Source organism: Borostomias antarcticus (assembly GCF_949987555.1).
Source record: "Borostomias antarcticus genome assembly, chromosome: 4".
NCBI classification, from domain to species: domain Eukaryota; kingdom Metazoa; phylum Chordata; class Actinopteri; order Stomiiformes; family Stomiidae; genus Borostomias; species Borostomias antarcticus.
This window is the reverse complement of record NC_140237.1, coordinates 34,769,748-34,796,987: the sequence shown is the minus strand read 5'-3', so window position 1 is coordinate 34,796,987 and position 27,240 is coordinate 34,769,748. Positions and strand designations below refer to the sequence as shown.

The following is a 27,240-nucleotide window of genomic DNA, read 5'->3' as shown; positions in this document are numbered from 1 at the left end:
CACGCTTAAGCGTCCGTCTCTGCCCCAAAGCCCTAGCAACACTGCACACCGGCTCTCCCGCCCAACACCAATCACTGCTTCACCACGGGACAATTTTCAAACTACCTCACAAGAAATTAGAAGAGAAAAAAAAGAAAAAGACGGAGGGAAGATGAGCTCTGTACGAGCCAGGCGCGGTTCTGCCTTTTGCTATTAGGGCTGGGTTAAAAAAACAACAACGATGAATCGATTTTGAATCGATTCGAGAATCAATTCATGAATCCCAAAATCGATCTTTTATTTAATGAATTAATGAATAAATGAAGGTTTGAATAGTTCATTAATTCTTTCAATGATTCATTCATTCATTCGTTCATTTTTGGAAATCAACCCAGCCCTAGTATTGATGTGTTGCATAACGTTACAGCTAAAAAAAAAAAAAAAAATAAATAAAAAGGTTTTATTTATTTTGAATCGAATCGTGATAATAGATTCTGAACCTTGTGAATCAGAAATCGAATCGATCCTTGAAATTCGAATCGATACCCAGCCCCATTTGCTATGCTAACAAACGGGATAGGTTTTAAGGTGTTATGTTTGGGCAAGGCAGACCTTTGAATAATTCACTCCCTGAGGCGGTGGCTTGCCAGGAGAGAGCCCCCCCGGTAGGAGAGAGCCACCCCGGTAGGAGAGAGCCACCCCGGTAGGAGAGAGCCACCCCGGTAGGAGAGAGCCACCCCGGTAGGAGAGAGCCACCCCGGTAGGAGAGAGCCACCCGGTCCGAGGCAGCTGCAGGACCATCGGCGCTGGTATAATGTTTGGGGGAGTGCCACTGTTTCCACCTGCTTATTCTATGAAGTATCGACAGTAGCCGAGCACCCACAGCCAAGGAGCCAAAGAGAGGGCCCGGCGGTAGCACCTCACTCCCTCCACCTCTGAACACCTCAGAGCTCTCCATCTCTGAACACCTCAGAGCTCTCCATCTCTGAACACCTCAGAGCTCTCCATCTCTGAACACCTCACTCCCTCCATCTCTGAACACCTCAGAGCTCTCCATCTCTGAACACCTCAGAGCTCTCCATCTCTGAACACCTCAGAGCTCTCCATCTCTGAACACCTCAGAGCTCTCCATCTCTGAACACCTCAGGACTCTCTCTCTCTCTGAACATCTCAGAGCTCTCCATCTCTGAACACCTCAGAGCTCTCCATCTCTGAACACCTCAGAGCTCTCCATCTCTGAACACCTCAGAGCTCTCCATCTCTGAACACCTCAGAGCTCTCCATCTCTGAACACCTCAGAGCTCTCCATCTCTGAACACCTCAGAGCTCTCCATCTCTGAACACCTCAGAGCTCTCCATCTCTGAACACCTCAGAGCTCTCCATCTCTGAACACCTCAGAGCTCTCCATCTCTGAACACCTCAGAGCTCTCCATCTCTGAACACCTCAGAGCTCTCCATCGCTGAACACCTCAGAGCTCTCCATCTCTGAACACATCAAGACTCTCTCTCTCTCTCTGAACATCTCAGTACTCTCCCTCCACCTCTGAACACCTCAGACACTCTCTCCATCTCTGAGCACCTCAGGACTCTCTCTCTCTCTCTCCATCTCTGAACACCTCAGGACTCTCTCTCTCTCTCTCCATCTCTGAACACCTCAGGACTCTCTCTCTCTCTCTCCATCTCTGAACACCTCAGGGCTCTCTCTCTCTCTCTCTCTCCATCTCTGAACACATCAGGACTCTCTCTCACTCTCTCCATCTCTGAACACCTCAGGACTGTCTCTCTCTCTCTCCATCTCTGAACACCTCAGGACTCTCTCTCTCTCTCTCCATCTCTGAACACATCAGGACTCTCTCTCTCTCTCTCTCCATCTCTGAACACCTCAGGACTCTCTCTCTCTCTCTCTCTCTCCATCTCTGAACACCTCAGGACTCTCTCTCTCTCTCACTCTCTCCATCTCTGAACACCTCAGGACCCTCTCTCACTCTCTCCATCTCTGAACACCTCAGGACTCTCTCTCTCTCTCTCCATCTCTGAACACCTCAGGACTCTCTCTCTCTCCATCTCTCTCTCTCTCTCTCTCTCTCTCCATCTCTGAACACCTCAGGACTCTCTCTCTCTCTCTCCATCTCTGAACACCTCAGGACTCTCTCTCTCTCCATCTCTGAACACCTCAGGACTCTCTCTCTCTCTCTCCATCTCTGAGCACCTCAGGACTCTCTCTCTCCATCTCTGAACACCTCAGACTCTCTCTCTCTCTCTGAACATCTCAGGACTCTCCCTGCACCTCTGAACATCTCAGAACTCTCTCTCCATCTCTGAACACCTCAGAACTCTCTCTCCATCTCTGAACACCTCAGAACTCTCTCTCCATCTCTGAACACCTCAGAACTCTCTCTCCATCTCTGAACACCTCAGAACTCTCTCTCCATCTCTGAGCACCTCAGAACTCTTCCTCCCTCCATCACTGAACACCTCAGACTCTCTCTTCATCTCTAAACACATCAGGACTCTGACTCTCTAACTCCATAACTGAACATCTCAGTACTCTCCCTCCAACTCTGAACACCTCAGGGCTCTCTCACACTCCATCACTGAACACCTCAGAACTCTCTCTCTCTCTCTCCATCTCTGAACACCTCAGGACTCTCTCTCTCTCTCTCTCTGAACACCTCAGGACTCTCTCACTCTCTCCATCTCTGAACACCTCAGGACTCTCTCTCTCTCTCTCTCTGAACACCTCAGGACTCTCTCTCTCTCTCTCCATCTCTGAACACCTCAGGACTCTCTCTCTCTCTCTCTCTGAACACCTCAGGACTCTCTCTCACTCTCTCCATCTCTGAACACCTCAGGACCCTCTCTCACAGACATCAGCCCGTAGATCCCAGAGCTCTGTCAGCCCGCCTGGGAAGCCTGTGGGTCCTCAGTCAGTGAACAGTGAGTCACAGTGAGTCACAGTTTACCTCAGCTTAGAAAGACAGAGGGGCAGAACCACAAACCACATTAAGGAGGGACACACACACACACACACACACACACACACACACACTCTCTCTTTCTCTCTCGGCAACGGAAGAGGCTCTCTATTCATACGACACACCTTTGCTTAGCAGCGCTGCAGCATGTCCCCCGGCCGCTACATGAAAGCCTTCCGTTCGTCCTCCGCATGGGCGGGACTTGGGAGCCCCCTCGTCGTCATCGCGCAAATAACTTCACCATCATCGCCGGCCGCTCCGGTTAACGGGCTCGTCAGTCTCTCGCTAGCTAGCTTTCAGCCTCAGCACTCCTGTGTGTGTGTGTGTGTGTGTGTGTCGTCCTCTGCAGTAAGTGCAGAGGGAGGCGGGGAGCCGGGGTGGGGTGGGGGGTGGGGAGAGGAATTAATCAGCTGTTCTCTTACCTGCTGATGCTGTTGCAGCTGAGAAAGAGGCGCTGTAGGCAGGGCAGCCGATCCACCTCTGTCTGAGAGAAGAGAGAGAGAGAAGGGATGAGAGAGAGAGAGAGAGAGAGAGAGAGAGAGAGAGAGAGGGGAGAGGGGGGAGAGCCGGCACCGGGACACTGTGCTGTAGAGAGACTGCGAGTGTTCAGACCTTCCCATCCCTCCCTCTCTCCGTCCCCCCAGTCACCTTGCAGCCTCCCGGCTCCCTGGCGTTCAGCAGCCCCCGTCCGGCCTGCGCGCGCACACACACACGCACTCACACACACACTCACACACACACGCGCATATACACTGCCGCGGCTGCACAGCGAGGGGAGGGGGGAGAGCAGGAGGGCAGGGAGGAGGAGAGGAGGAGGGGGAGGGGAGGCAGAGGAGTATGCGCTAATGCAGAGATCCCCACGCTGCAGGCTCTTGCGCGCACGCACACACGCGCACACACACTGATAGGTGCACACGCACGCACGCACACACAGACACACACACACACACACACTCAGCAGCAGCCCAAGCGAGAACAAAGGGGCGACAGCCAACGTGGACGAATTAGAAATTCAACAGGAAGAGATTCTTTTCCGGCGGTGACGTCGCGGAATCTGAACCGGGAGGCGAATCAATGGAGTTTCTCTGGGGCTGGAAGAGAGGCGGAGCTGACACACACACACACACACACACACGGACACACACACACACCCACACACGGACACAGACACACGGACACACACACACACGGACAATGTCACAGCCACGGTCGAGACAGAGAGGCAGTGTGTACCACATGAGTGTGTGTGAGAGGGGGGGGAGGGGGGTTAGGATGCTGTGTGTGTGTGTGTGTGTGTGTGTGTGTGTGTGTGTTTGGAGAGGGTAGTGGGGAGGCGCTGCATCAGTGTCAGTCCACACTGCAGCCACAGCCTCCTCCTCCTCCTCCAGCCTGCTCCTCCTCCTCCAGCCTGCTCCTCCTCCTCCTCCTCCTCCAGGCCTCGTACCTCATCCGACACAAACAGGAAATAACCTCACATGCTCATCTACCGCAACAATGTATCTGGTACTCCCACCATAACCTTATCAATAGCAATAATCAAGTAGCTTTTAGCATGTACACACACACACACTTGCAAGAGGCAGTCCAGTCCCTCCTCCTATCATTGCTCAGTGGGAGTGTGTGAGGATGTGAAGCCTAGATAGGAAGGCCTAGATTCCTTCTGATTAGCCTTTGAGCGTCCCTGGCTACGGGCCAGTGGGCAGCCTGGCGCTACCCTGAACCACTACGCCCAGGGCAGCCTGGCGCTACCCTGAACCACTACGCCCAGGGCAGACTGAGCACAACTATGGGACTGTACCAAAGGACCAGCGCTGGACAATAAAATCCATACCGCAATATATCACCGTGTTTTTTTCCGCGATACTATATCGATTTCCGCGGTACACTAACTATCCATCCATCCATCTTCATCCGCTTATCTGGGGTCGGGTCGCGGAGGCAGCAGCTCCAGCAGGGGGCCCCAGACATCCCTTTCCCTAGCAGCATCAACCAGCTCTGCCTGGGGAATCTTTAGCCGCTCACAGGCCAGTGCGGAGATGTAGTCCCGCCACCTAGTCCTGGGTCTACCCCGCGGCCTCCTCCCAGCCGGACACGCCTGGAACACCTCCCTAGGGAGGCGCCAAGTAGGCATCCTCACTAGATGCCCGAACCACCTCAACTGGCTCCTTTCGACGCAAAGGAGCAGCAGCTCTACTCCGAGTCTCTCCCGGGTGACTGAACTTCTCACCCGATCTCTCAGGGAGACCCCAGCCACCCTCCGGAGAAAACTAATTTCGGCCGCTTGTATCCGTGATCTCGTTCTTTCGGTCATGACCCATCCTTCATGACCATAGGTGAGGGTGGGGACAAAGATAGACCGGTAGACCGAGAGCTTTGCCTTTTGGCGGCACGCTATCGATACATTAAAAACTTGTTTGTATTTTTGTAAAATAAACAGAACAAGACAGGGAATCGATGTAGATAAATGAAGGATTGAAGCCTTAGATACATAATTCATGTTTTAAATGGATTTAAAATGTCCTCACATTCTCTCCGCCCTCAGGATCACCTCCAGGGAGCGGGGGATGGAGTTGCATTTTCAGCTGAATTTTAAAAATGTTCTGCAAATTATGGAGAGGATCGCAATGTATGGTGATACCGTAGGTATGGTTTCGTGACCCATGTCAATCAATCAATCAATCAAAGCTTTATTTGTATAGCGCATTTCATACCCAGAGGCAACACAATGCGCTTTACAGAGAACAAGGCAGGTGGGCACTGGGCAGACATCCCACCCCTACATATTCCAGAGGGAAGCAAAAAAACAGTAATCACCCAGGGGGCAGATAAGTGAGCTGTAAAAATTCTTCCCTGATCCCTCTCAACAAGGCGATCGAGCAAGCTCCTGGAGTATGTTTGTCTACCGGCTAAGAACATTTATGAAGCAATACATTGCATTAAATTACATTTCAGAGTGAGAGAGGCTAAAGCATCAATGTGGTGATACGCATCGTATCGTCAGGTCCTGGCCAACACCAACGCAGCCCTGCAAACAACACTGTGCAAACACCACACTGACCTCAATAGCCAACAGCATCACCCTGCTATCTGTCCCGTGAACAAGATTCAGCCTACGCCCAGGAGGATAACTGCAGCCAGGGTCTATTCAACATGATCTATAAACCAGGTTATGTGATTCCGATTAAAACATTTGAATGACTGTTAACTGGTAGCATAGAGTCAGTTGTCTTAGTGTGGCAGCTCATCTGAGTGTTTTCAAATTAGTGGCCCCTTGAATAACACAAACGTAAGCACACACCACCAGACAGTAAAGTACATCAGGAACCCAAGAATCACATTAGCAATCTATAAAAACATCATCTAACGTCATCATCATCTTCTACGTCTATCTATTCACATCTATAAAAACAGCAACAAGAGGGCATTCAACTCTAGTTCCAATCTTCCACCTCATATGAAAATGGAATCATATGCCGACATTTAATCATACATTGATTCAATCAGAAGTTCAAATCCAGTAAGATGGATTGGAGTTCAAAGCCTAGACTGTCCCTTACCAGACGATCATGGACTAGACTGTCCCTTACCAGACGATCATGGACTAGACTGTCCCTTACCAGACGATCATGGACTTCAGTGTCACGGCTGAACATCATTATCAGAGTACTGGTCATATTTTCCCTGGGAAAATGTCTCCCCACAGAGGACTGGAGAGGCCATGGCTAAAGCTAATGAGGACAGAGAGAGAGAGAGGGAGAGAGGGACAGAGAGAGAGAGAAAGAGAGAGAGGAGGAGAGAGAAAGAGAGACAGAAAGAGAGAGAGAGAGCGAGAGAGAGAGAGACAGAGAGAGAAAGAGAGAGAGGAGGGGAGAGAAAGAGAGACAGAAAGAGAGAGAGAGCGAGAGAGAGAGAGAGAGAGAGAGAGAGAGAGAGAGAGAGAGAGGAGGAGAGAGACAGACAGACAGAGAAAGAGAGAGACAGAGACCTCTGACCTTTATCAATCCCTTTATTTGCTCAATTAGTACCTTCAGTGATCAGGCCATTCCTTCAATGATCAGGCCATTCCACCGAATAAACATATACATTAATGAAAAATTAAAACCAACTGCACATATTCAAACAACAGCACATGTAAAATACTTCAAAAGATCCCACTATTGTTTTCTTTTACTATACTCGTTCCCAAGGTGCACATAGAGAGACGGAGAGAGAGAGACAGAGAGACAAACAGAGAGAGAGAAAGAGATAGAAAGAGAGGCGGAGAGAGACAGAGAGAGAGAGAGAGACAGACAGACAGAGAGACAGAGAGAGAGAGAGAGAAAGAGATAGAAAGAGAGGCGGAGAGAGACAGAGAGACAGAGAGAGAGAGAGACAAACAGAGAGAGAGAAAGAGATAGAAAGAGAGGCGGAGAGAGACAGAGACAGAGAGAGAGAGAGAGAGAGAGAGAGAGAGAGAGAGAGAGAGAGAGTACAGTAACTCTACCCCTCAGGCTTAACTCACATGGACTGAGCCAAAATGAGCACATGTGACCCCATCTGGCCTTCTGGACTGCAGTGCCATCCTACTCAGAGATGTGTGTGTGTGTGTGTGTGTGTGGGTGTGTGTGTGTGTGTGTGTGCGTCTGTCTTCGGGTAAACCAAAGTAAATCAAAGTATCTGGCCAAGTTACAAGGCAAATGAGAAATCTATGTCAACGAACCCAGGATGATGGTGAAGTCTAATGACGTGATGCTCGAACCAACTAACGATGGTTGGACACTTAACATGCTGGCAGATGTTACAGCCATTCAGTTCAAACACCCTGACGGCCCTTAATACCCAGACGGCCGCTGAGGTTTTGCAGATACTCATTCTGTGTAGGTGGTGTGTGAAAACAACTTCCTGTAATTGGAAGAAATTGTGAAAACAATCATCATGACTCATGCCTCACCATGACTGTGCCTGCTTGACTGAGACCAGCGGAGGATCTGGTGAGTGCAATTCTGAGTACCCAGAAGCTCTCGCTACGCCAAGGACTTATGGGAACAAGCTATGATGAGATGATATGAAAATCCGATCCGATTTTCAACCGGATGCTGATTGGCCTGCACAGATAGTGGGCTGTGTGGAGAGGCTGCTTTGGTCTCCGACTGGTCACTATCCGCAGATTTGCACTTTTCAAGTATTGCTAACAAGTAGAATGAAAAACGGTGATCCAAGGCACTGTGACTTCAGCACAAGCTGCCGCAACACGTAGGTGCGTTTTTTAAATATTTTTGCCATGCATTAGCCATCTAATAAAGGCTTTTTAATCTTTCTAACTAGAGTGCCTTAGATCACCTTTTTTCATTCTACTATTTGCCCCTGTTCCAATGAGCATAGTTTTTTGACCTACAGTAGTACATCAGATGTGCTCCACTACTTTTTTTTTTATTTTATTTTTTATTGCTAACAAGTATTGCACTCTAACAAGCTGTTGGTAGCATATCTGGCACACAAGATGCGATTTACTTTCTTCCACATTAAAGGAGTAGTAAAGGGAAAATGCATGTTTAGCCCTGTTTTAAGGTTACTTATGATCATATACAATGATTCAGATCAAAGCGTTGACAAAGCTAGCATTTTTGAGAAAGTTGATAATTGCTCTACCACCGTTTTGGTCATACAATGGATGTGGATGGGCATCTTGAAAAATCATTCAAAAACATGTTAAACTCTCGATTTCAAAGACAAGAAGCTCACCGATGGTGTAATTGGTGTCCGTTGGTGTTCTGACATCAAATTCGCCGCAAGTATGAATCCTGTAGGGTTTTATTGATCATTTTATGAAATCCATTGACTTGTATTGACGTGACCGTTGTAGATGTGTAGATCAATCCGCAGAGGGGATTCAGGAAGCGGAACTACTTACGGTAGCTATTGTTATTGTTTATGTTGCTAGGCTACCTAGTTTGCGGAGGTTTACACACGTATGTGCTGCGAATAAATAGTTCTATGCTAAATATTTAAATAAGCTTTTCCAGATGAACTAGAATCTTACTTTATGGCGAATTATATGTCAGAACGCCAACTAACAGCTAGGTGAGTTTCTTGTCTTTGAAATCGAGAGTTTAACATGTTTTTGAATGATTTTTCAAGATGCCCACCCACATCCATTGTATGACCAAAACGGTGGTACCTGTAGATGCTAGCTTTGTCAACGTTTTGATCTGAACCATTGTATATGATCATAAGTAACCTTAAAACAGGGCTAAACATGCATTTTCCCTTTACTACTCCTTTCACTTCACTGAGGTTGGTATTACCTAATGGGTTTTTCCTTTAGTCCCGACTATAAGCTCCTGATGAAATAATGTTCAAATGCAGCTGGATTTGAAAGGTAGACTAATGCACTGGCTCAGCCCCTCTGCCCATGTTTCGTGCTGGTCGACTCCAGAATAGGTGAGTGCCAACATTATGAAACAAGTAGGATTAACCAGGCCAGGTCAAGCCTGGTTTATGTGGCTTGTTTCTGTTCAGGACTGGTAGGACGGAAGCTAGTCATGCCACTGAAATAGCTGTGAATTGAAATGACATGAAATAATGTCTGATAAATTAAGATGGGTCTTGTCGCCTGGACACATCAGTTCCAATGCTTCCAATGCTAATCCAGCACAATAACAGCGGGATAGCCAGTTAGCTCATGGGCTCACAACAACTAGCAGCAGCTTCCATAACATTAATGGTAGCGGTCAGTGGCTAAATCAGTTACACTGATGATTCCTGTAACGTTAGCTATTTTGCTGCAACTGGTTCAACTTCTGTTTCTGGACAAAAGTCATTACCTGCTGTATGTACTTCCCTTTAGGTGGTGAAGTAAGTAGACGGTAATCTCTGAGAATGTCCCGCATGGGAGTCCAATGCTCTGACCACTACTCTACTTGTAGAATTTAGGTAAGGGATGGAGTGAAAGGATGAACGTGTGGAGGTTTGGGGTATAGTCCCATAAAGTCATCTTGAACCCCGGTCTCCCGGGTGGGTGTCCAATGCTCTGACCACTACTCGACTTGTGCAGCGGAGATCGGTGGGTTGATTTTGGTGTCCTTCTTGATTTGTGCTGGGACTACTGCCTCTTGTGGTGCCAACAGAGAAATGCAGGCCAGCATTGTCGGGAGTAAGGGAGTAAGGGAGGGAGGAAGGGAGTGATAACCATACAAACGCTATACTAGCAAAACCAGGCTCTAGTTGTCTGGTGCTCTTAGTTGAGGTTAGTTGTGAAACTGAACCCAACCGATACTAATAATCTAATCAACCGATACTAACCTTATCTAAGCCTATGTATTGTGTGGTGTAAAACCATGGCATGTCTGTGCTCACACACCTCAGGCCGTCTCTCCCTCTGGGTGACTCTCCGTCAGAGTGGCAGCACCTCCAGCAGCCAACCACCATTAGCCTGGCTAAATATAGACCGCTGGCTGGCGTCTCAGACGGCGTGATGTCGTCACCGTGCTGCCCTGCATGACAAGAGCCCACCAATGTGACCTTCTCAGTATCTGTGGCGAGGGACGCACAGCCTGTTAGCTGACAGTCTGTCTGTCTCTCTGTACGACTGCCTGTCTGTCCGCCTGTCTCCCTGTATGTCTGCCTGTCTCTCCCTGTATGTCTGCCTGTCTGTCTCCCTGTATATCTGCCTGTCTGTCTCTCTGTCTGCCTGTCTGTCTCCCTGTATGTCTGCCTGTCTGTCTCTCTGTCTGCCTGTCTGTCTCCCTGTATGTCTGCCTGTCTGTCTCCCTGTATGTATGTCTGTCCGCCTGTCTCCCTGTATGTCTGTCCGCCTGTCTCCCTGTATGTCTACCTATCTGTCTTTCTGTCTGACTCTTTGTATGTCTGTTGTGCATCTGTATGTCTACCTGTCTGTCTGTCTCTCCTCCCGTGTGCTTCCTAGGCCTGACCTCTATATTACAGCTCCGCCTCCATCATGCTGCCAACTTGCATGTGTAAGTTCTCTTCACACGCAGAAGCACTCTCACACACTCTCTCTCTCTCTTACACACACACACACACACACACACACACACACGCACACACACACACACACACGCGCCCCAATGTAAGCACATCCATGCCTCTCATCACTGCTCTTTATGCTGCACGCAACACACTCCACAAAGAGCATAAACATACTGCCAACTACCACAGAGGTGTGTGTGTGTGTGTGTGTGTGTGTGTGCGTGTGTGTGTGTGTGTGCGTGCGTGGTCTTGCTACTGAATAGTCTTAACTCAGGTGTTTAGCGCCTTGTCATATAATGTATACAATAACCTACTGTAGCAGGACCTCAGTACGATACGTCTACATGTTTACATCTACAAGGACAGCTGTCTGTGGCACGCAGCCGACCACTACAAGTGTTTCCACATGAGCAGGCGGCAGGCCTACATAGAACAGGTCTAAAAAACAACCCTGACATGTAACCGAGACCAGTGCTTGTGTGGGTTTAAACTTGTTTTTGAAACTGCACCGTATTTGAAGTCCCGTCCAAAACTCCACTTTACATCTCCCGGGAATGAAACGGGAAACCTTTTAAAGACACCTGAAAGTGTATCTCGTGTTTAGTTTGTTCTTGCAATAAGGACTTGGCAGCATACCCCGCTAATGACAGAGACTGGAGAAAATGCAGAGGTGGATTTTTTCCTTTACAGTGCTGTCTGTACCTCCTGTGCCTCCAATAAAACATTACATCCAATAAAAAGAAATCAAACCAGTGGAAGTGTGTTTTCAATCGCGGACGTATCGGGTGGTGAACGAGGAGGGTGAAGGTGATAAAGATGTCAGATCTGCTTTAGAATAGCGATGGCGCCACAGTGGGTGTGGTTAGGGTGGGGTATCTGCGTTCAAATGGAGGACCTGTTTAGGCTTGTGGCCGCCGACGCTACCGAAAGTGAGTTTCTTCTCCGTCTGAGAACGTCCCGTTCCTCTCGCTCTGACGCGGCCGGCCGGCACGACGAGGTGGACGCGCTGAGCTGCCTCTCCCCCTCTGTGACTTCGAGGGGAACTGAGGTGTTTTTCAATGAGAGAGACGCAAAAATGAAGAAGTGCTAAACATGCTACCAACACAAACATCATATGTAACCCCAGCCTCGAACGTGTGTGTATGTGCATGTGTGTGTGTAGGTGTGTGAGTGTGTGTGTGCATGTGTGTGTGTGTTTGTGTGTGAGTGTGTGTGCATGTGTACCAGTATGTGCATGTGAGTGAGTGTGTATGTGTGAGTGTGTGTGTGCATATGTGTGTGTGTTTGTGTGTGAGTGTGTGTGCATGTGTACCAGTATGTGCATGTGAGTGAGTGTGTGTGTGTGTGTGTGTGTGTGTGTGTGTGTGTGGGGAGGTCTATACTGTACGGAGGGGCCTCTCATAGGGTCTGTCCTTGGCTGGGCTGTGGCCCTCAGCAGCTGGGCTGTCTCTGATCCTCTGGGCTCCTGCTAATGCGCGGTGCAGATGGAATGGCTCAGGCCTGTGATGATTCAAGACCTGGGCCCGGATCATAAACAGTTCGGACCGCTCTGTCATTGGTAATGGCTCCAGATTCCCTGTGTGTGTGTGTGTGTGTGTGTGTGTGTGTGTGTGTGTGTGTCTGTGTTTTATTCTCTGTGAGGACAGTGTGTTCTGCGTTGCTAACACAGCTGACGTCGGCAACAATATATCCAGCGGTGTGTTAGTCTCCATACATAAATCAGCTTAAATCCTCCCCTGCTCACACAAAGAAGAAAGCAGAGATGGACACACCTACATACACACACACACATACAGTACGCACACTCATTCACACACACACACACACACACACACACACTCACTTACACACAGTACGCACACTCATTCACACACACACACACACACTCACACACTCACTCACACACACACTCATTCACTCACTCACTCACACACACACACACGCACGCACGCACGCACGCACGCACACACACACTCACACACGCTAACACAAACCACACACTACTCGACACACAGTCTCGGGGGCCGCTCACCACGGTGGAGATGCAGTTGCGTGTCAGGTTGAGTTCGGTCAGGGAGTCCAGGCCCTGCAGGTTGTCCACCCGGGAGATGTTGTTCCCCGCCAGGTTCAACACGCGCAGCTCACGCAGGTGGGACACCTTCTCTATCCTGGAGATCTGGGGAGCACAGTGGGGACGGGGCCCCGTCAACAGCAGGTCGTAGCGTAGCGCGGCGATAAGGCCACGAGGGCGTTTCACACTGTAGGGACTGGGAGGAGTACCTATGTCCTGTGTTGTCCAGAGGAAATACGACGCGCGCAGAGCCTGGAGGGTCTGTTTTGTGTGTTATGCGCGAGTCAGAAGTCTGAGGTCAAGATTGCGCTCCGGTCCAGCGGTCTCTGGACGGGGGTTCGCTCAGGACACCTGCATGGCTTGATCTGCCCAATAACAAGGCCTAAGCCCGGCCATACTAAATAAAACCATACCGTATAATGTCACCTCCATCACTCCAAAAGACCCCTGGAGACTCGAGAGCTGGAGGCGCGAGCCGCCATCTGGTGTCCCGGCGATCAACTCTCACCTCTCGCTAAGCCGCTGACTCCTGTGCGACCCTTCAAATGATCGTAGCGGAGATGTCAAAACAGCAGAGTCCTCTGATTGAACAGCGAGTCGACGGAGAAAGAGTCACTGTGTGACAAGAACAGAGGCTCAGTGAGCGGACGGTGAAACGTGATCCGGGCTTCTTGCGGGTGGTGGAGGGGGACCCGGGGCCTCTCTAACTAGAGCAGGGCCCAGGGGGGCAGTCCGGGGGCGTGAGCCTGAGGTGTTTGCCCCGGTGCCCCTCTCTGTGGGGGAGAGGTCATCGCTGGGGATGGGGGCCCCCCAGGGTCCTGGTACCGCCTTGATCCAACCCTTGCGGCTTGACTTCAAAGGTGAAAGGTCGAAAGGATCGGCGGAAAGACTCGGGCTTGATGCGGTTTGATGCAGAGAGACAAGGCAGACTGGGGATTCCTCATTTTCACTGAGAGCGAAGGCTTTTTAAACTCAAAGACCTCATGAGTAATATTGACCGTCTCTTGTCTCTATGACTATGACCTACAGTCTATTTTTTCTTTGGAATAGAGACGCGTACACTCATCGCTGCTGCATTGATTTATGAAAAAAGTCAAAGTTTTGGTTCCTTTATCAAAGAGACAATCAGTCATAAGGTGACACGGTGCTTAAATAAAGCCCCAATTGCACAATAGTCCACAGCTGTGTTGGAGGTGTGTCCATGGTCACACACAACCGCTCAGCCATTCAAAGCTCCCCCAACTGTGAAGACACACATCCACAATACATATTCAAAATCCCTTTGACACTACTAACAAGCAAAACACGTTTTTCCAGTTAGTGGTATCCGACATAGCCCAAGTCCACAGTATTACAAATACCCCATGGAGTCCTACAACTTCAAATGCATGTATAAGCGTATAAACATATTGTATAGTGTAGTGTTTATACACACACACACACACACATATACGTTTACCTTTTTTCTTGAACTGGATCTTCAGGGGAATTGATTTCATGCATCACAAGAGACAAAGCCAGTGGTGTGTGTGTTTCCTTCTGCTCATCGTTTGCTACGCCAGCGTGGTTCCTGTGCTTTGTCATAGCTGTCTGTGGGGCTACGGTACCTTGTCCAGCTGTGACAGAGTGAGTGCAGGTGGCAGCTCAGCTGAGACATGCTAACAAAGGCTCCAGCGCATTAAGTCAAGTCCGTCCAAACTGCGTCATTTAGACTGTTGTTTTTGGACAGCGACTACAGATACGGTCGAGGGGAGATTGAGACACCCCCTTTTGTAATGACGGCTGATGAATACAAAAGAGTGAGATCATGTTCCACTCCGACTAGGGCCCCCACACTGGTGGTCTCTCATTTTTCACTAGCGTAGCTAAAAATGCTAACCAGGGGCCACTGGAAGTTCCACAATAACCATAATGTAAACATACAAAATATCAGGATAGCCTAAACATGAGTCTAGGCAAGTGTTTCATCAGTCTTATTTGTGTGAACCTCAGGCCCAGGCTGGGCCATCATGTGGGAGGGTACGTATGACCTGAGGACCACAAGTCCTTACCGACCGTCTTCCACCAAACACAGGAACACCATCTCCATTATCCACGGCCCATCATTCGTCAGACGAGACTGGATCATCTCATATTTAAGAGGGAAGTGTAGAGTTACAGATCAGCGTAGAGGTGCTATCCCTGGGGGGAGGTCAGCCATCCAAAATATGTCGGGGTGTTTAAATGTTTAAAAGTCATTAAATGCATCTTTGTAAGATGGAGTTTTGGAATGCTCAAACAATACGTGAATGAATACTGCCTGAAAGTAATGTAGGGGACTTTAATCATTGTCTGTCGCTGAGTTGAGACATGATAATGACGGTTGCTTTTGACATTCTTTAAAGTACAGTAAACTTAATTCAACACACACACACACACACACACACACACACACACACACCATATGGCCATTGCATTCCTTGTTAATAGCACCGGTTAAGATACCCGTGATTCTCATGGGAGAGAGAGAGAGAGAGAGAGAGAAGGAATCCTTGACCCGTATGTGACCTTGTCCTTTGTCGTACTTCCTTCTGAGAGCTGCAGCACTCTCCGGTGCGAGCTGTAGTCCAGACGATCCTATTGGCTGCACCGAAGGCAGTTGCTTAACCCTGTGAGGTCATACTGAAACCCTAGGATATGGTCAAAAGGCCACTGGATGTGGTTTGAATGTCCTACACTCCCATAGAGAATATTCTATTTGAATATTTCCAACGAACTGGAAATATGACAACAGCCTGCCACAGAAATAAATGCCCCCTCTGGGGTGAGAGAGAGGCTGGGAGAGAGGATATCTAAACCAGCACCCATTTGTGGCCACAGGTGCCTTCGATACTGCTGTGCTTTGAGAAGCACACATGTGGTCAGAGAGAGAGGAGGAGGAGGAGGAGGAGAAAAGAGAGAGACAGAGGCCCATCCCTGGTGGTGTGAATGACTGGAAAACAACGTCTGCTGGGTAGATCAACAGAGCAAATGTGTGATGATTGTGGAGCAGGAACATGAAAAGAGCAGGCAGATTGAGTGAGCGGTCTCAAAGGGCCAGGGTTTAAGCTGCTCTGCCAGGGGCAGTGTGTGGGCGAGATACTGGCAGCACATCGCAAATGATTTGAGAAATGGCTTTTCGCTCTATCCACTTTTCAGTGCTGCTGGGAAAATCCTTCCCATGCTTTTAATGTCATGTGACAACTGCCAGTTTCTATGCTAAATCCACACATGGAACAGTGTCTAACCATCAGTATTAGCTCCTGCTCAGGTTGGGCCGGCCACAGCTCCATCAAGTTACACTAAAGTTACACTAAGGACATCATAAATAGCCCAGCGGTGTCTGTTAAAGAAATGATTACAAATGAAGACAAAACAGTAAGGTGATCTATTCTAGAGCAGGCCATAGACGTGGGAGTGAACTCCAAACATTAACAGATTTTGTCCATTTTACGGTCCAATGTCCTCGGACCTTGGTGGGAAACTAGGGGTAAAGTGAGCTACAGTACCTTGTGTAGACACAGCGCTGGGCTCTCTTACCATTACGCAACCCGACAGCAAACCCTCTCAGTCCATCTTCAGAACAAAGGTATGACATCATCACTCACCGCCTAGGACCCTACTCCCTCTGCATGACTCATTCACCATAAGAGGCTAACTTGGGCCTAGTTTCTAGGCTAACTAGGGCCTAGTTTCTAGGCTAACTAGGGCCTAGTTTCTAGGCTAACTAGGGCATAGTTTCAAGGCTAACTTGGGCATAGTTTCAAGGCTAACTAGGGCCTAGTTTCTAGGCTAACTAGGGCATAGTTTCAAGGCTAACTAGGGCCTAGTTTCAAGGCTAACTAGGGCCTAGTTTCAAGGCTAACTAGGGCCTAGTTTCTAGGCTAACTAGGGCCTAGTTTCAAGGCTAACTAGGGCCTAGTTTCTAGGCTAACTAGGGCATAGTTTCAAGGCTAACTAGGGCCTAGTTTCAAGGCTAACTAGGGCCTAGTTATAAGGCTAACTAGGGCCTAGTTTCTAGGCTAACTAGGGCCTAGTTTCAAGGCTAACTAGGGCCTAGTTTCAAGGCTAACTAGGGCATAGTTTCGAAGCTAAGTAAATACGGCCTAGTTTCAAAGCTAACTATGGCCTAGTTTCTAAGCTAACTTGACAAATCAAGGTGCTGACGATGCGGTGGCGCCGGAGGCTGAAACTCCAGGACACCCGTTCCGCGCCACATCCGACCTCGTGAACGCTGCCAACCGTGAAGCCAGGCTTTCAGCCCCCGCAGCTACGAGGACGGCCACCGACAGCTCGGCTCCAAAACACCCTGGAACTGCCATCTCAGTGCTGGCACAGCGAGCGGTCCCAAAATAAAGGGGGGACTCGGAGACCTCGCAACATGAGCTAATGCGCTCGCCAGAGCTTATACCGGTTATAACACACGCTGCGTGATGAGGCGCAGTGCCAGTTAGTGAAGGGCACTGATGAGGGGGTGGAAGTGCTGGAGCTCTCAGCTAGCACAGTCTCCCACCAGTCACAGGACGGACAACTGAGTTACACGCACCGAGCAACACCCAGAAGACGCATTGGAGCTCAACTATATATGTGGGTGTATGCTGGAGTACGAATAGGAATTCTTAGTCATTCTTTGAATCTGAAATGCAATACCTGATTGCCATGTAAGTCCAGGACATCTAGTTGGGTCAGGTTTTCCAGACTGCATATCCTCTTGATTCTGGAAAGGGGGAAAAAATAACAACATATTTTCTCAACCTGTTTTATTAGAATGTTACTATGGCAAACAGTTGGCATGTTCTCCACCAGCTGCAATGCTGCCAGGCGCAGGGGAAGTGATTGGCAGGGAGCCGTAGTTACATGTTATTCTCTACGGACGGGAGGTTCCCTGTAATCCAGTGTAATCCTGCCATCCAGCGTCATCTCTGTGGCTCTCTGTCAGACGGCTGGGGAACGCTTGGTTACCAGCCCTCTAAAATGCCAACTGAAACCTAAATCTGAAGCATGCTCACGGGCGGCTCTCAAAAGAAAATGTCCTGTTTTACAGACTCTGGAACCACACCAGGCCCGTGCTACGAGATCCCAGCGGCATTCTCCTCGGTGATTTGTGACTTTAATCTCTTCTCCCAGTTGACCTCTCAAAGCCGTGTGACGCAAGACTTAAAGAGAAGCATGGCTTGGAAATGAAATGGGGCACCTGCAGGAAAACATTTTTCAGTGTAGACGGATGGATAAGCAGTGGCAAGTCACATCGCACGCTCAATCCAAAGAACAGAAGGTCCCTGCGGTGACATCTCTCTGAAAGTTATCCAAATAGAACATTAAAGAATTCCGAACTCTCCCTTTGCCATTGTGCGCTTGACAGAGCAAATGTGACTGACCTGTTCTTGCCAAGCATAAGAACCCGGAGGCAGCTCAGAGCTGAGATGCCGCTCATGTCGGAGATGCAGTTGTCATACAGGTCCAGGAAGGCCAGGCGCCGCATGTGAGACACATTCTGGACGTGTGTGATCAGATTGTGCTGGAAATTCAGCAGCCGCAGCCTCTCCATGCCCTCCAGCAGGGGGCACTCCTCCAGGCCACGTCTAGCAAAACACAAACACACCTTTTGATGAATGGACTCAAACATTCTCCTTCACATGATGCGTATGAAAGTGTATGCTCTGCTCCCAGCTGAAGAGGCACAAGAGTCTACTGTAAGGCACTTGTAGTCTATTTGTGCCATCTACTGGTAAATATAAGCAATTGCTGACTTGGCAACAAAGCCTGCCTATGAGCTGATTTTCCCCATACTCTGTCTGTGGTAACAGTTTCTGCCTCCAGCTCTGCTATCTAAATAACCCTGTTTTGAATATTACAGTGTTTGGTGTAGCGGAGGGAATTACACAGGAAACACAGTGTATATTGATTGAACTACCTGTCCAAATCTAGCCGCTCTGGAGTCGAAGCACAATCATCGCGGGAACGAATGGCGATGGGAAAACCAGGCGCTGGGTTTTCGCTGAGTGTAAAGGAATCGCCTGTTATGAAAGAGAGCACATAGCAAATCAGCATGTTCACAGCATATCAGTCCAGATTTGCAAGGAAAGAGCTGTCCCCGTGCAGAGCCAGGCGCAGTACCTGCCATGTCAGCGGGCAGGGGTCGAGGTGATGAGTAGGGGGTCCCCGCGCTGCGGCTGGCTCTCCGGGGCTTCACCCGGTGTGCCTGTTGGCCTAGGTCCCCAATCCACCCACCGGGGGCCACAGCAGCCGCCGGGGGGAACTGAGTCTGCTCGTTGACAAACGCCAGCACAGGGGTGTGATGGCGTTGGCTGCTGCGACTGGGTGCATTAAGCCTGCTCTCTGGAGATAAAACATCAGTGGTAAGGAGGAGGAAACGTGGGACTCACACAAGACCAGTGCTCGCTGGACAGTCGCTACCCATTACCTTGTCTTGGAGGATGCATTCTCAAACTGTCCATGTTCATTTCTTTTGAGAGGTCTTTAGTCAATCTGAGGTCAAGCTGTCAAATGTAATTTTCAGTTTATATCACGTCTCTACACAAACAATGTTATATTGATGACTGTGGGCTAGTATACAAGACATTTGACGGTTCCACTCACCGGTCTTTGCACTAATAAGGTTAATCTATCTGGGATCATGGACTTGACCCCTGCGAGGTGCAGTTTATAGCTGTTGACCTGTGGGTTATGGACGGACACAGTTAGGACATTAAGTAAAACAGATGCAGCTCCTCAAATGATTATTAGCTAGCTAGCAAAGGCACAGAGGCATTTTACATGGACTCGCAGGACAGCAGTAAGTCACATCTAATACGCTGACGTTAGATACATGTTGCTTAGTTAGATAGATAGACAGACAGACAGACAGACAGACAGACAGACAGACAGACAGACAGACAGATAGATAGATAGATAGATAGATAGATAGATGTTAGATAGATAGATAGATAGATAGATAGATAGATAGATAGATAGATAGATAGATAGATAGATAGATAGATAGATAGATAGATAGATAGATAGATAGATAGATAGATGTTGATCTTGTTCATGAGCACATCTTACCGTGGGGGTGAGATATCTCCCCCCTATATTGCTGCCTTGCAGTTTATGAGAATGCATTTTTAAGATCCAACAACAACGTTAGTAGCTTGGTTGCCTGGCCATGAGTTTGCTAGGTAACGTTAGTTGACCGAAAAAACAACTCAAACGTCTACAAAGACACAATTTTAAAGTAGATAGGCAACTGTTGGTCAACAACAGACAGTTAATTATTATAATTTCTGTGCAGTTCTGACAAGTTAAGTGTACGAGTGTAGCTGTTAGCTACCGTCCTGAGTTTGACACCAATGTGTTTCTATGGTAACGGCGTTCCAACGTGCCTACGTTCGGTCTCACTGTAAAACATTCCGGAATAACACAATACACATTGATGGTTCCTATGTAAATACATGCTCGGAAAATCTATTTTCTCAGCAAAAGTGCAAAGTGCCCGTGGGCCCGTTGTGATTTGTACTGCGCGTCCATCCGTCCTCCCACCCATCCGTCCATCGCCTCTATAATATCAGTGATAATGTGTGATGATGAACTGTGATTCATACAGCAAAGTCTGCAGGACTGCACATAGGCTATAGATGGGGTCATCCCAGGCCCCCAGGATTCGAAATCTAAAGTGAAGCCCTATTGAACCGCGCCATCTTGGCAAATTTGTAGTCATTTGACTATTTCCGGTGACTTTTGTACTTGCGCAGTTGTGCTTTTCACATTTCACATTCGCCCTTGATCAATCCCAATACCGATCCATGGTAATAATGAATCATTTCATTGCTAAATCAAAGCGGGGAGAGCCGGGAACGTGCGTCTACATTTCGTGAACTTGTTTGTGGACGCGTGTAGGCGTGAAAAGCACAACTGCGCAAGTACAAAAGTCACCGGAAATAGTCAAATGACTACAAATTTGCCAAGATGGCGCGGTTCAATAGGGCTTCATTTGTGATAGCGGCCAGTGAATGGAGTGGCTGTATCCAGTTCTATTAATACATCCATGGGTCATCCCTAGCCCTTTTCAGTTCTGTTGTCGCATGCTCGCTCATGCCAGACAACAGTCCTTTCCCGCTCCATTCACTTCGCCGTCAAAATAAATAGGTGTCGGCCTATTTAGGAGAGGCGCTCATATTTACAAGTGTCAGATAAACATGAAACTTCACTTACTGTACCTAAGCAAAAGGGTCTATTTAAACAAATGCTGGGTTTTGAATTAAATATTAAATTAAATAACTTATTTAGACAAGTTCTGTCCGAGTGAATTTATTTTTCCAAGGTAGTCTTCTTCTGTGGTGGTGGCGGTGCTTTGAAGCTTCAAAGAGACATACAGGATGATGATGATGATGAGGAATTATACTTCATAATTAATGATAATAATAATAATAATAATAATATAAACAGCAAATCTGATGTGTTGAAAACACAGCAATTGCAATGCCAATTAATATTAGGCTAAAGAAATGACATTTCCCCTCAGTTTAAACTGTTTTGAACCGACTTCCGGCTTAAGCCCCGCCCACTTCTGAATACGAATACGAATCCGAATAATTAGCTGTCAAATACAAATACAATTACAAATAGTGGGCTCCCGGCACACCCCTAGTTTCCACAGCCCTATGTTCCCACAGCTCTATGTCCCCACTTTTTTTTTTTAACTAGGCCCTATCCCACAACCCTATGTTCCCACATTTCTAAGACGTTTTTTTTTTAATAGGCCCTATGTTCCCACAGCCCTATGTTCCCACAACCTTATGTTCCCACAGCTCTGTGTTCCAACAGCCCTATGTTCCTGCATTTCTAAGATTCTGTTTAAAAAATTAGGCCCTATGTTCCCACAGCCCTGTGTTCCCACATTACCAAGATTTTTGGTAGCACTTTATAATAACTCTCGCCTATGAATCATTTATTAAGTAATTCATCATTTAAAAAGCATTATTCATACATTCATAAACAATAGTAAGAAATTAATGAACACATTTATAAAGGTTATATTCTTCATTAAAAAGCTAATGTATAATATATAATAAAGCTGTGTTTTCATACTTAAAGGAGTTTATTTTTGGTTACAAAACAGTCTAATTTTAATGTGTGTGAATCTACATTACCCATACTTGTTTGTGTCCATTTTTGACAAATGTTGTTTCTTGTATGTAGTTTAGTTTTAGATTATTATTTTGTGGTTGGGTCGTCCAGAACTTCTTTGGAATGACGAAACGATTTACTGCAGTAGCCTACGCCGCCGACAAGACGAAGAATAATTTAAATATGGCCGTTATATATTGTCAAAAGTAACGTTACTAATAAGACCTATGTAATTACCTCGTCTGTGGCCATCGTTCCGTCTTCAAAACAACCGGCTCAGGTAGCTAAGGTTTATGACAGTGCGCGGGGAGGCTCATGGGAAATGTGGTCTTTTTGGGCGGAAAACACGTCCGCTTCCTGAAACTCCTTGTAGGGCCTTTAACAAATAGTGAATTTAACATTTATAAATCAAGTATTATATAGTATTATATATTATATTATTATATATTATATTATTATATATTATATAAGTATATAACATTTATAAACAAGTTATTGATGGTTCATAAGGTCATTAATAAAGTGTATATTAATGATTGACAAACTATTTATATGCACTTTATACATGTATTTATTTCTATAATGATTTAGACATGAACTAATGGGTTCATTAGTATGGTATGTGGGTTTATAGATGCTTTATAAACACGTATTAATACTGTATTGATGATGATGATGATGATGATGATGATGATGAATTAAAGTAGTTGTAAAGCATTTACTAACACCTCCACCAAATGTGGTGCAAATCGGAGCAATAGTTTTTGATATGACAGTAGTTTTGCTGCTTCCAGACACGCACACAGCCCCCCCCCCCCCAAAAAAAAATAAATAGAAAAGTGGGAACATAGGGCCTAATTTTGAAAAAAATAAAAAAACATAGAAATGTGGGAACATAGGGTCTATTTTGAAACCAGGCCAGGTCCAGCCTGGCTTATGTGCGTGGCTGGCTTGTTTCTGTTCAGGACTGGTCGAACGGAAGCTAGTCACGCCACTGAAATATCTGTGAATTGAAATGACATGAAATAATAATAAATTAAGATAGGTCTTTTCGCCTGGACACTAGGGGTGTGCCGGAAGCCCACTATTTGTATTTGTATTTGACAGCTAATTATTCTGATTCGTATTTGGAAGTGGCCGGGGCTTAAACCGGAAGTCGGTTCAAAACGGTTTTAACTGAGGGGAAATGTCATTTCTTTATCCTAATATTAATTGGCATTGCAATTGCTGTGCTTTCAATGCATCGGAATTGCTGTTTATATATATTATTATCATTAATTATGAAGTATAATTCCTCATCATCATCATCCTGTATGTTTTTATTTTAACAAACTATGAAGTGTCAGAACCCCACCACCACCCTTAACTGGGGGACATTCTACATTTAGTTAGAAATTCAAAAACATTTTTATAAATCAAAATATAAGTCCTCATAGCAACTTTGCTAGAACAGCTATAGTAGCTCTATTTCTCCCGTGTCATAATATCTAATATATTATCTGCAACCATGTGACACAGGCAGCATGGTGTTTCCTACTAATAATGGTTTTCACAAACCCAGCAATAAACATGTATTACTATAAATATAATTGAAATTAATTATACAATTAAATATAGCCTAGGCTATAGGCCAATAGGCCGAGGAAAATGACTATAGGCCTAATTGTAGCCCTATAGCCTACTCAAGTTTCAACAGTGCTTAAACCATGGGTAAGTAGGGTATTGTAGGGAAATTATTCTTATCATTCTTTTCTTTTCTTTTTTAATCTGTTTAAATAGTTTATTATTGTTATATCAGAGATAAGGACTTTGATTATAGCCTATCTTAGGCCTACACTAGACTACTCTGTTGTGCTGATAACTGAACGGCATGGATCAAACATTTGATCAGTTGTGTTTCAGTTGTTAAAATATACTTTCATAATTATTTCATATTTCAAAATAGCCAGATATTATATAGGCTAGTGAGCGGCTGAGCATGAGTAGCTGAAATAGCTAGCGTTAGCTAGATATACTACACTGAGCTAACAAGCTAGCTACCGGTCCTCCTCTGCTCAAACAAACGCTACAGGTCACATAGGCTATTGCAGCAGGTAGGCTACAACAAGAAAACTAAATCCAATAACTGTCTCAATAAACCAGTTAACTAGGGACAAAAGCCCTCGAGAATGTGAGCTGCGAGCGTAGCCTACACGGAGAATAGCCAGTCTGCGCACTGTGCGCATGCGTGCTGGAGCAAGTGGGGAAGCTATTTAATTTCTAAAGACGTTTCTAAAGATCATATTACAGAGGCATGTGAAAAACCACAACAAGCCCTCGCTCTATGTAAGCACAACTAGCGATTCATAAAGACAGATTGATGAAAACAACTGTTTCGCGGCAGAAAATATATTTTTTAGAAGCTGCATTCTCAGTGCCCCGTCTGCCGCCATTACACTTGGCTCGCGCTGGATTTTACATTTCTTCTACAGGCCTCCGAATTACACCAAAGTTATCTCGGTGAGTCAAACGTCTTATAATATGCCGTAAATAAGGTCCAGATTGTCAAAAACAAGCATTCTCCTTTAACAACATTAATGGTAGCGGTCAGTGGCTAAAGCAGTTACACTGATGTGACGTTAGCTATTTTGCTGCAATTGGTTCAACTTCTGTTTCTGGACAAAGGTAAGGGATAAAAAGATTGCAGTGAAAGGATGAACATGTGGAGGTTTGGGGTATAGTCCCATAAAGTCATCCCCACTGGGCCTTGAACCCCCGTCTCCCAGGTGGGAGTCCTATGCTTTCACCACTACTCTACTTGTGCAGTGGAGATCGGCAAGTTGATTTTGGTGTCCTTCTTTATTTTGGTGTGCTGGGTTTACTGCCTCTTGTGGTGCCAACAGAGAAATGCAGGTTAACATTGACTGGAGGGAGGGAGGGAGGGAGGGAGTGATAACCGGACAAACACTATTCTAGGTGTGCTGGCTTACAGCAATGCACAAAAAAACACTGCCTCTTGTCTAGGTGCGCTGGCTTACAGCCATGCACAAAAAGCCACTGCCTCTTGTGGTAGGTGCGCTGGCTTACAGCCACGCACAAAAAAACACTGCCTCTTGTGGTAGCATCATAGAACTGCAGGTCAACAACCCGACAGAGGGAGTGACAACCGGACATTTGCTATCTTTGGTGCGTCGCCACGCACAAAAAAAATCTTAGAAATGTGGGAACATAGGGCTGCGGGAACATAGGACATAGAACATAGGGCTGCGGGAACATAGGACTGTGGGAACCTAGGGCTGTGGGAACCTAGGGCTGTGGGAACATAGGGCTGTGGGAACATAGGACTGTGGGAACATAGGACTGTGGGAACATAGGGCTGCGAGAACCTAGGGCTGTGGGAACATAGGACTGGGAACATAGGACTGTGGGAACATAGGACTAGGAACATAGGACTGTGGGAACATAGGACTGGGAACATAGGACTGTGGGAACATAGGACTGCGGGAACATAGCACTGGGAACATAGGGCTGTGGGAACATAGGACTGTGGGAACCTAGGGCTGTGGGAACATAGGACTGGGAACCTAGGGCTGTGGGAACATAGGACATAGAACATAGGGCTGTGGGAACATAGGACTGTGGGAACCTAGGGCTGTGGGAACATAGGGCTGTGGGAACATAGACATGCTCCCCTATAGATAAGATTTAGCTTTTAAGATTTGGTGTTAGGCTGGTAGGGGGGATTAATGGTGTAGACACAGGGGTGGTGGAGGGAGATAATGGGTCGTGGGGGGGGTGGGGTCTGACATGGGGTGTCATCAGTGTCAGTCTACTGCAGCTGTTGAACTTGCGGACCATGTCAGGAAAGAAGCTGTTGCGGGACCTCTCCTTAGTGGTCCTGATGCTCAGCCATCTTCCATCTCTCCGGCGAGATGGTATGAACAGGTGGCAGCTGGGCTGGTTGGTGTCTTTTGTGATGGAGATGGCCTTCCTGTGCAGCGTTGGTTGTAGAGATGCTGTTTGTTACGGCCCCTGTGGTCTAGGGAGGACAAGAGAGAAGAAGAAATCTTTGTTTGCACACGTGAAATGGGTGACACACACACACACACACACACACACACACACACATGCATTTAGAGCCGCCGATGAAATGTTCTCTGCACTAAACCCATCCCGTTGTCCTTCCCCCAAAGGCAACCAGGAGCAGACAGTAGGCAGCGTGTAGGGGACACACCCGGGGGACAACCAAGTGCTCCTGTCCGTCTTCGCCAGGGACGGACAGTGTTAGCGATCTGTTCTTCTGCATGTTTTTCATATTGGATTCTTTATGGCAAGTGTAGTGAGAGTGAAGGGACAGACATGACAGTGTAGTGGGTCTGCTGTGATGGGGAAAGATGAAGGGACCTGGGTTCACCTCTCTCAACATCCTCCAGAATGTGCAGGGCCTCCGCCTCGATCATACACACCATGGGCAGCGACACCTGCAGATGACCCGGATGAGACGCGGCGGGTTTCTCACAACTCGCCGAGGTAAATAACGAGCACGTTTTGTTTTTCCCTCGTCAGCAGTTAGCGACCCTACCGCCGTTTCTACCACGGCGTCGAAAACAGACGAGGTTACCGGCGACGCAGAGGGAGGGAATGCGCGGGAATTCTTACGCCGGTTTTCCAGTCGAGCTCGTGCTGCGTGAGCAGGGTCGTGCGCGCGGGGCTGTCGGTTAGGCGGTGGGCGTGGGCGCCCCGGCGGTGCGCCGTCTGCCACTTGCTGATGTACTTGGTGGTTCCCCATGGAGACAGGACGCGGCGGAAGGGATCCATTGTGGGTGCGGCTACAGAACAGGGGGGGCAACCATGTCAGTCAGGCAGAGGTCAGAGGTCAGAGTCACACGACCGCTTAGGACTTGAGGTGAAACACTCACCATCCGCTGGCGCTGCCGTCTCCTCCTGATATGGAAATTAAGAAATTAATATAAATTAATTAATATGTAAACTCCCTTTCTCACACAAAGTCTATAGGCTAGGCTACCTCATCATCTTCATCATCTTGATCGTCCTCTTCCTCCCCACCGTCTCCCTGTCCTTTGTCTGATTGGTCGGCAGTCAGCCCAACAAAGCCTTCATCA

The 27,240-nt window shown here is 47.4% G+C and overlaps 1 protein-coding gene across 1 annotated transcript in view; it reads right to left on the bottom strand.

The window, feature by feature from the left end:
- lrrc49 (leucine rich repeat containing 49) overlaps window positions 1–26,935 on the bottom strand; it is a gene marked incomplete at both ends in the record, with an annotated part of 47,899 nt that extends 20,964 nt beyond the window's left edge. Inside the window, 9 exons of the mRNA XM_084437482.1 lie at window positions 3,378–3,439; window positions 12,956–13,099; window positions 17,663–17,729; window positions 18,391–18,594; window positions 18,927–19,029; window positions 19,130–19,351; window positions 25,951–26,133; window positions 26,532–26,598; window positions 26,777–26,935. Of these exons, the coding sequence (XP_084293608.1) occupies window positions 3,378–3,439; window positions 12,956–13,099; window positions 17,663–17,729; window positions 18,391–18,594; window positions 18,927–19,029; window positions 19,130–19,351; window positions 25,951–26,133; window positions 26,532–26,598; window positions 26,777–26,935 (1,211 nt within the window). The remainder of the gene's footprint in view (window positions 1–3,377; window positions 3,440–12,955; window positions 13,100–17,662; window positions 17,730–18,390; window positions 18,595–18,926; window positions 19,030–19,129; window positions 19,352–25,950; window positions 26,134–26,531; window positions 26,599–26,776) is intronic.
- Window positions 26,936–27,240: the final 305 nt, after the last annotated feature.